The sequence below is a fragment of the Oncorhynchus tshawytscha genome, linkage group LG09, assembly GCF_018296145.1.
Source record: "Oncorhynchus tshawytscha isolate Ot180627B linkage group LG09, Otsh_v2.0, whole genome shotgun sequence".
NCBI lineage: Eukaryota > Metazoa > Chordata > Actinopteri > Salmoniformes > Salmonidae > Oncorhynchus > Oncorhynchus tshawytscha.
Genome location: NC_056437.1, coordinates 70585823 through 70595989, shown reverse-complemented (window position 1 = coordinate 70595989; position 10167 = coordinate 70585823). Strand labels below are relative to the sequence as shown.

Below are 10167 nucleotides of genomic sequence, written 5' to 3'. Positions count from 1 at the left end.
TCTGTCAGGAGGAATGGGCCAAAATTCACCTAACTTATAGTGGGAAGCTTGTGGAAGGCTATGTGAAACGTTTGAACCAAGTTAAACAATTTAAAAGCAATGCTACCAAATACTAATTTAGTGTATGTAAACTTCTGACCCACTGGGAATGTGATGAAAGAAATCAAAGCTCAAAGAAATAATTCTCTAACATTATTCTGACATTTCTCATTCTTAAAATAAAGTGGTGATCCTAACGGACCTAAAACAGGGAATTTTTACTAGGATTAAATGTCAGGAATTGTGAAAAATGAGTTTAAATGCATTTGGCTAAGGTGCATGTAAACTTCCGACTTCAATTGTACCTTGACGTGGATTATAACGTAAATGAGTTGGCAGTTAAAAAATTGTTTTTTTTAAATGTTGACTTGTAAATTTATAGAAGATTGCTTTAGTTTAACTCAGGGTTATTGGGTGACCTCTTAACTGTCTCCTACCAGAAAATATTTAATAGTTAAATTCTTCCATTCAGACAGTCACTTTTTCCATTAGTGATTGAAGTTGTACATTCTCACCAGTATAGTGAATTAACATAGCATTTAGACTTGGGAGCACTAGTGCAGGTCAGATAGTACATTAAATGGCACATGGTTACACATGTATCGTTGTTTCAAGTCCAGTGTGCTCAGACTGTTACATTTGTATTTGAGGGGCGGACACCACGAGCAAAGTCATTTGTATCATTTTAATCGGCAAGTCTGATCAGGTTGTCAGAGAAATATTTCTTAATATATGACTGGGCTAAGCTATAGAACAGCATCTGTCATAGAAACAAATGGCGCATTGCTTGTGTCGGTGGTTGTGCCTTTAAAATACTGAAAACCGCTTCTCTGTAGCCCAAACCTAAAGACCTACTTTACCGGAGCTAAAAAATGTAATTAATCTGGTCCAGATTGGCAGAATACACTTAAAGGGCTACACACAAATCAACCAAAATGAGTAAGGAGCTATGAAAATATTCATAATATACCCTATTTAATATATAAAAACATTTGTCACAGAAAATGGATAATTTGCAGTATCGATCAGATTAAATGGTCATTACCACTAAATACATTTATAGGGACTTTAAGTGTCACAGAATTATATTTGTTAAAGTTGGGAACTACTACCCTAGAGAATAAAACTCACTCATATTTATATACAGTGAAGCTACAACTTTTAACTTGGCCCTATACTCCAGCATTCTGGATTTGAGCTCAAATGTTTTATATTAAGCAACAGTACAGAGCATCACCTTTCATTTGAGGGTGTTCATGCATATGTTCAACCATTTAGAAATAAAAGCACTGTATGCATCTAGTTCCCCCATTTGAAGGTGACAAATACCCTTAAAAAGGTGACATTCAGGATTGTTGCGGCATATAAAACATGTAATCTCAAATCCAAAATATAGAGCCAAATGAAACATTTCAGCTTCACCGTCTAAATTAATGAAGAGTGTACAGTATAGGCAATTTAAAAATGTACTTAATTTCAAGCACTCAAAGATGTGGTTCCTCTTGTAACACTGGCTCACCCACCCAAAAAGGTCAAATTGTCCAGAAACACCTAGGCACTCATGTCTGTGCAGAAGTCATATTCTCCCCCCCAAAGTGTGCACATAGGCTCCCCCTCTTGCATTCAAAAGCAATGGACAGGGCAGGTGTAGAAAACACCTATACCCGGTGGCTACGCCAAGGGTGAATCTCACAAGTCAAATTACTTGCTTCCCCTCATTCTATACTCTTCCAACTCAAAATGTCTGAGGAAAGCATGGTTTACTGCTAGACTACGCCAAGTTACTCTATTTAGGAAATTGATCACTTCCAAATTCAGCTTTTGAATCAAGTCAAAAGTAAATTGCGGCAAGCAAGCCTGTATAGCAACATTTTGTGCAGACTAAAAATGGTATTACATATACACCAAAAGTACAACGCATGCTCTTTCTTTGACAGACTGACCAGATGGCTATAATCCCTTGATGTCCTGTTAAATCCACTTCAGTGTAGACAAAGGGGAGACAGGTTAAATAAAGATTTAAGTCTCAAGACATTGTATGTGCCATTGAGGGTGAATGAACAGGACAAAATATTTAAGTACCTTTGAACGGGGTATGGAAGGTGCCAGGCGCACCGGTTTGAGTATGTATGCAAAGCTACTGGGTTTTTCCACTCAGTTTCCTGTGTGTATCAAGAACGGTCCACCACCCAAAGCTCATCCAGCCAACTGTGGGAAGCATTGGAGTCAACATGGGCCAGCATCGCTGTGGAACGCATGACACCTAGTCGATGCACTGACAAATTGAGGCCGTTCGAGGCCAAACTCAATATTAGGAAGGTGTTCCTAATGTTTTCTACACTGTATAAACTAGTAGAGGGATGGAATCTTTAATTGGGGTAGGGGGCAACAAAAATAAATTGGATTCGCAGTGGCTCTGCGTACCCACATCCATGCGAGCAAAACATTTGATCAGCCCTGCTCGTGACAGTGAAGACCCAAAAATATTGTTTAAAAGTTTCCTGAAATTCTACACATTGCCATAGGGGAGGCAAATGCTTGCAGTTTTTAATATAACTGATGATCAAAACGCCCCCCCCCCCCAGTTGGTAATTCGACCTCAATTCCTACAAGTTCACATAGCTGGTTGTGAGACTAATTACCCAATCTAAAGATGCTTTGCGAGACATGGGCTACTTGAGTGACTGCTGATGCACAACTACATTTTACTGAAATTGCACCTTGTGCATTCTATTATTCCAAATGCAACAGGAAGTTGAGACCTCATCCCTGTACTAATTTTGCCTTTATTTTACTAGGCAAGTCAGTTAAGAACAAATTCTTATTTTCAATGACGGCCTAGGAACAGTGGATTAACTGCCTGTTCAGGGGCAGAACGACAGATTTGTACTTAACCAGCTCGGGGATTCAAACTTGCAACCTTTCGGTTACTAGTCCAACGCTCTAACCACTAGGCTACCCTGCCGCCCCTAGTACATTTAGCTTATATTGTATTCAATGTGACAATTTAACTAGTACTTTTGGTTACTCTTTTATATGTCTTCAAGTCCAGCACCCAAACACCACTGAAAAAAAAGGACTGACAAGTTTATAGTTATCCCAACCATTTATTCAGACAGACAGTCTAAATCAAAGCGAGCTCTTACGTAAAACTTCTGAAAAAAAGGGGAACATAAAAAGGCAGGATTTGTAATCGTAGATTTTGATTGGAATGGCGGTGCTACGGCCTCATGAGCGTCGCATCAAGAGTTCCAATTCCCTGGGAGAAGGGAGGTGACAGGGATGGGAGAGACTAAATTACATAGCGAACAGGATGAGGAACGCCACCATGAGACAGAAGAGCCCCATTGCCTCAGACAGGGCAAAGCCCAGGATGGCGTAGGAGAAGAGCTGCTGCTTCAGGGAAGGGTTCCTGTCAGAGGGACAAAGAGGAGAGGACTGGAAGTTATGATTTAGGCTGGCCGACAGCACCAGTAGCAATTTGTTCATTAATGATATGAACCCAAATTAATAGGATCCGGCTCACTCTCCAATAATCTTTTGCTAAAATGTTAGCATTTCCCTGCCACCCACAATCAATGATCTGCATCCAATTTTGCTTCTATATCTGCCCACTTCCACAAACGATTGAATCCTTTTCGTTCATCAGTTACCTGGCATAGCCGATGATCAAGCTACCGAACACAGTTCCAATTCCAGCCCCTGATCCCGCCACACCCACTGTGGCGGCTCCAGCACCGATGAACTTGGCAGCAGTGTCGATGTCCCTGGAGATAGCGCTGGTCTGGAACCCCCGGGTTAGAAGAGAAGCCTCACTGACAGGCAACAGGGCCTGGGGAAGATGCAGGGTGCAGCACAGTCAAAAATCAGAACATAGAGGAGCTAGACTGAAATGGACCTGAGGCCACCTGACAGGTGTTGATAGTATAATAGCCCACCACTCCAAAACAATGGAAGCTTAGCTCCCTATTGCTTTCACCTTAACCCTTCTGGTAGTCTGAACTGATATGTAATAACAGATAAGGGCTAGGGACACATCTAGAACTGGGGTTTGTTTAGGAGTGGAATGTTATGGAACAGAAGGAACTGTAAGGCGTAATACATTTCAGTACTATTACGGTGTATGAGTAGTACATTGACCCCACTGAATAAAAGGCCCAGAACAGAACCTATCAAGAAGAACAGACTAGTGCAGAGGTTTAAAGTGCTGCTCAAGAGACCAGTCAAAGGCAACAAGTGCAGAGTGCTCCAGTGCCTTTTTTTAAATTCATCTTATTTTTACAAGGAACATGTGTGTAGGCACAAAGACATTTTTGGAGCACTATGAAAAATATTTCATGTAATAAAGCTAAAATCCTTAATTTCTCTAGACACACTGGTGTTCCTACATTTAAATTCCGGGTAGGACAGAAAAACATTAAGGCGGATATTCGAGTAAAATGGTCGCACAGAGTCCTGAAGGGATCCTTGGAAATGGTCACAAGGACAGCATGGATACCAGTCTTACTTAAGCACTGGCCATGTTAGTATTTCCCCATACAGGGATTTAAAGTAGTCTGGTGTAATGGATAAATACAACTGAAGAGGCAATAAGGGTTACTGAGGAGTTAAAAATAAACTTTATGAACATAAAAATGGCCTAATAAATAATTCAGGTTAACACAAAAAAGGGGCATTTGGAAAAGGTTTACACAAACCTAAGCACCGAACTGTCAACGCGTTGGTCACGGGGTTTAAAGAGGCTTACCTGCTGCTCACTTCTGGCTTCAGGTCTGTTGAAGACTGAGACCGAGACTGGCCGGGCAAGGACTCTGGACCCCCCACGTAGCTGCAAGACACAACTACACATCAGACTCCTAGACACTTAAAAGCGTGTAACACGCTCTACTTAATCATTACTAACAGACTACCAAACGTAGATTACACCGAGGTGAGTTCTGGAGCACACCAAAATTATGACCCTAGAGGTGAATCTAATAGTCTAAAGTCTAGGAGGATTAGAGGCATGAAGACCGGTAGAACGGCAATGTCAAACCAAATTTTATTTGTCACATGAGCCAAATACAACAGGTCTTACCTTACATTGAAATGCTTACTTAGAAGCCCTTAACCAATAATGCAGTTCAGAAAATACGTAAAAAGTAAGAGCTAAGAATAAATGATTAAAGTGTAGCAGTAAATAACAATAGTGGGGCTATATACAAGGGGTACTGGAACAGAGTCAGGTGCACCGGTGTCATGACCAATCCAAATCTTGTCCTTAGTAAAAACTGAGTACTATAGGGTTAGATTAGCCTACAAGGTGATGTTGTCCCAATATATCCCTAGCTGACCACTGGTCATGCATACAGGTAACACTGCCATAGACTATTCTTTCAATCAACCTTTTTTTTTTTTTTAAAGTGCTTTCTCATCTCATGTGCTGGTCATAGTTCACAGCATTATCCCAGAAACTCTAGACCTAAACCAATTTGCATACCACCCTAACAGATCCACAGACGATGCAATCTCTATTGCACGCCACTGCCCTTTCCCACCTGGACAAAAGGAACACCTACGTGAGAATGCCATTCACTGACTACAGCTCAGCAGTCAACACCATTATGCTCTCAAAGCGCATCACTAAGCTAAGGACCCTGGGACTAAACTCCTCCCTCTGCAACTGGATCCTGGAATTCCTGATGGGCCGCCCCCAGGTGGTAAAGGTAGGTAACAACACATCTAACATGCTGATCCTCAATACGGGTGCCCCTCAGTGGTGTGCTCAGTCCTCCTGTACTCCCTATTCACCCATGACTGCAACACCATCATTAAGTTTGCAGACGATGCAACAATGGTAGGCCTGATCCACGACAATGATGACACAGCCTATAGGGAGGAGGTCAGAGACCTGGAAGTGTGGTGCCAGGATAACAACCTCTCCCTCAACATGATCAAGACAAAGGAGATGATTGTGGACTACAGGAAAAGGAGGACTGAACACACCCCCATTCTCAGTGATGGGGCTGTAATGGAGCAGGTTGAGAGCGGCAAGTTCCTTGGTGTCCACATAACCAGCAAAAGATCACCAGGGACACAAGCTGGTGAGGGCCCAGAAAGGAAACACTTTTTTGCACTGAAACATGCAAAAAATATATAATCCCTGCTAGGGGGAAATGCAGTTTAAATAATGGAACAAATATGATCTACAGGATCAGTCTATGTAAAATAAAGTGGTTAATGTGAACCTAACTCACAGCTAAAAACAAATGTAAAGAAAAAATCCAATGTTTGCCTGGACTTCACTGCAAATGACACAGAAAAAAAACACACTAATATTGCAGTTAGCCATGAGCCTAGAACACTTGTGACCACACCTAAATATTGCACTTGGTGGGATTTTTTTTAATCTTAAAGTAGAAATAGAATGGAAGAAATAGAATGCCTACTTTTGCTCTATTATAGTGGCCACTATAGTACACGATCAAGTGCACAATGCAACATGTGCAAAAATAACATTCACTGAGTTATTTTTTTTAAATAATCCTGCCTCACACAGGTTACTGTCAAGTTAAACGCAACAATAGCAATATCTTTAGGCTACATTGTAGAACAGAGGTCCACAGGCAAAGTGTACAATGTGCCAGCAGCGCATGATACCCTTTGTTGGCATAATTGATCTCTTTCAGGCAGCGAGTGGACCTGGCATACCCCTTTCTATCCACTGTATTAAAAAGTGGTGTTCCTTTCACCTCTATAGTGGCATCCAGCTTAAGCCAGGCCCTGCTACACTTGATCCCTGAATCTCCTTGTTTAACAAGCAACACCTCATTGCCACCAAATTATCCCATTCTGAAAATTAACCGTTTTCCCTCTACAGTATGTGGTTAACAGATAGTGGTTAGTTTGTTAGCATTTTAAAAACAGATTACCAGGAAGCAACGTTAACACATAACGTGAGGAACGGCAAGGAGTAGTAAACCAGTTAATACTATAGCGAATTGGTTAGGTTACCAACATTAGCCATCTGACTTTATTAGCAAGCTAATTTTCACACCATGAACTCAAACTTTCTCCCTCACCTCAAACTTTCCAAATGGCAGTTGTATTTCAGTTACAGCTCATGAAGTACGCTTCATCACAGTCTCCATGGTCAGACTTCTCACCTACCTCTTTGTTATCGTTTAGGAGACGTGCTGTTGAAAGGCAGCTTGCCAGTTACCATTCTCTGCTGTCTTTCCAGAGAGTGTGCTGATGATGTAACTAGCAAATTGGTTGTCTCTTCTTGCTTCAGTCACGTGCTGCATTCTGTTGTGTGAACGACTGGTTGAGCCTTGGATACATCCAACGTTAATGCTTCAAACGCACGTCACTAGTTCACTTACAGACAGTAGTGAGCCAAAGCCCCCCACATCGGACCAACACGAATCACGTAGGTCACCAAAACGGCAAATTTAGCCGAAATATGACTAGTTTGCATCCCTGTATCATGGTCCAAAACACCAAGACAGTCATGAAGAGGGCACGACAAAACCTATTCCCCCTCAGGAGACTGAAAAGATTTGGCATGGGTCCTCAAAGTTCTGCAACTGCACAATCGAGAGCACCCTGACACCTGTTGTATTCGTCGCATGTGACATATAAAATGTGATATTCCTTACCAAGGACACTCATTTGCTGCGCATCTTATAGCTAAACAGGATTGTATAAGTGCTAGATCTAGAATGATAAAGGATCAAACAGTGACATTGTAGTGTCAAAGAATACATACCACAGCAGGTGAGGTGACAAACTTAGCGCAGGCGTACATGGCTGGTGCCTGTGGAGAGATGAGATATTACATTTTTTTGAACTACTAATTAGCACCACCATTAAATGTACTATCAATTCAACAGGCATCTTTAGGCACGGTCGTTTGGAACCCCCAAAAAAAGTTAACAGTTGTGCATGACTTTCATTAACTACAGCCCTGCTAAAGGTACAGTAATGGTGACCTGAGCTGTAGGTGTAACCAGTCAAGCATTTGACCATATGCATCACGGAAGAGGATGCGCAAAAGGCAGACTAAGGTTCTGTTGTAAAGTCTGAATGTAGAATCACAAGGTTAAAACTCAGCACAAAAAGAATCAAGTTACAATCTTTACACCCATGTCATAAGATTAGTTAAGTGAAAATGCATAAAAATAGCAAGGCTTGATTGAATGTGGCAAGAGCCCAAAGCAAATGACAGTGAAGCATTAAACAAGATCCTTTCAAAACACTAAGTGGGGAGTTAAACGATGATCAACTTCGACTCCAGAGATGTCTAATGCTAATTAATCCAATTGTGTAGGTAGCACCAGTGCACATATGACCAAGACAGGCAAGCCAGCCTTTAGCTATGCTTGAATGAGTTATTTAAAAAAAAAAAAAAAAAAAAAAAAAAAAAAAAGCTAAATTCATGGTAAAAAAACACACCACACGCTTTAGTACAGTACACCCCCCTCCTTCCCTGTCGCCATTCCGCCCATGGGCAGGTAGTTAGCACGAATGACAACGGAAGGAATCACCATGGGGGAAACTTAAACTAGATTGTCCATGCTTGAATGTGGCTTATTAGACCCATTTCACATGCAATGATTTGCAAAAAGATTTGCAAAAAGATGAAAGCATGAAACGTTAGTTGGAGAACCCGGGTAGCTTGTTAGCCATAGCTAGCTAAATTGAATATACTTCAGACGGCCACTGCTAACGTTATTAGATAGGTGGGAGGATTTGGCTAGCCAGCTCGAGACGTGAAGGTCAAAAATGACCCTCAGACACCAATACAGGATTTAAATACAAGGACGCTGCATTTGGTACAGGACTAGATATTGATACAAATTGTTAAACGTCCTTCTCAATCCTCAGGGACATGAATCCATAATGACCGAAAACATGCACTGGATCACTAGGCCCAGATATGGACGAGCAAGTCAGACATTTTGCAGAAGCTTCACCGCAGCTTAGAATCGGTTGTACCCCAAAATGCATGGTTTCGCATATTAATATTTGCATGTTTATTTCCCCAACAGTATTCGCGGCTGACCATGTAGACAATTCTCCGGTAAGAATTCTACAGTACGAATATATTCACTGTAAAATGTCATTTTTGGAAGAAATCATTGAATGGCCGTCAACTTCACCTACATTGCATGGCTAGCTAGCATGCTAACAATTTATATTCGCCCCCGCAATGCTGACAGAACATTTCAAAATGTTCACAATGCGATTATAACCATACCGAAATTACAAAATAATGCGTCACACTTGAAACCCTAAATTATTAACTCACCTTAATGTTACAGTACACACGGGGTCCTAGATTACTAATTCTCGCTCACAGCAGCAGTCAATGTGCACTCTGACAGCTGTCACCTTGTCATTTATAATCTTAGTTACTACGTCCTAAACGTCCATTGGACAAAAGGAAACCTCCTTCGACTGTGATTTCCTGTTTAGCTTGTCACTACTTTTAGCCTAGCCTATAGTGGAGCTTTCAATGAACTACAATGCTTGTAATTGGTTGACAGTATTTAGGGCGGCTGGGTGACTCAAACGCTGACGTATGGTAAGAATGGACTCGAATCCTATTTCCTTTCCCCATTGGACCATATTCCCGTTAACCTTTCAAACTACATCCAGTGTCCTTGATTTCTATTGGACAGTGTATAGGACGTCCTGCCTACTTCCAACATTTTAGGAGTAAAGGAATTGGTACGCTTTAAATGACGTGCAGCTTATACAAATCATCTATAACCGTATGTCATGCTTTATAAAGGGTTCATAAATGTGGCATTAATGTGTGACATAACCACCAATGTCAAATGTGACATAACCCACTATGTCAAATATGACACAAACATCATTTAATAATGGCCTAATAATAATCATTCAATTGAGGCTTCACAAAATATGCATCTTGGTAGAGCATTGCAATGCCAGAATATTGGATTCAATTCCCGATACCAACCATCATTGAAACATTATTCATGCATGACTAAAAGTTGCTTTGGATAAAAGTGTTTGCTAAACTTGATATATTATATTTCAGTAAAACATTTCTAGGATGGCGGAACCTCTTTCCCTCTTGGGTGTGTAGTCAATATTGGACCGAACCTCAACTTCCCC

General features: G+C 41.1%; 1 protein-coding gene across 2 annotated transcripts; it reads right to left on the bottom strand.

Moving 5' to 3' along the window:
- Positions 1-3130: 3130 nt before the first annotated feature.
- Positions 3131-9483, bottom strand: LOC112258553 (ATP synthase F(0) complex subunit C3, mitochondrial). Of its 2 annotated transcripts, none has more exons than XM_042327330.1 (5): positions 9332-9483; positions 7790-7837; positions 4787-4867; positions 3693-3871; positions 3131-3477 (listed from the first exon to the last, which is right to left on the bottom strand). In XM_042327330.1, the coding sequence occupies exons 2-5, from the start codon at positions 7826-7828 to the stop codon at positions 3438-3440; spliced, it is 339 nt and encodes a 112-aa protein (XP_042183264.1). In that variant the 5' UTR covers positions 7829-7837; positions 9332-9483; the 3' UTR covers positions 3131-3437. The 2 variants fall into 2 exon arrangements, with proteins under 2 accessions (XP_042183264.1, XP_024288759.1); XM_024432991.2 differs by having other exon boundaries at positions 3131-3451; positions 9332-9481.
- Between the last annotated feature and the right edge of the window lie 684 nt (positions 9484-10167).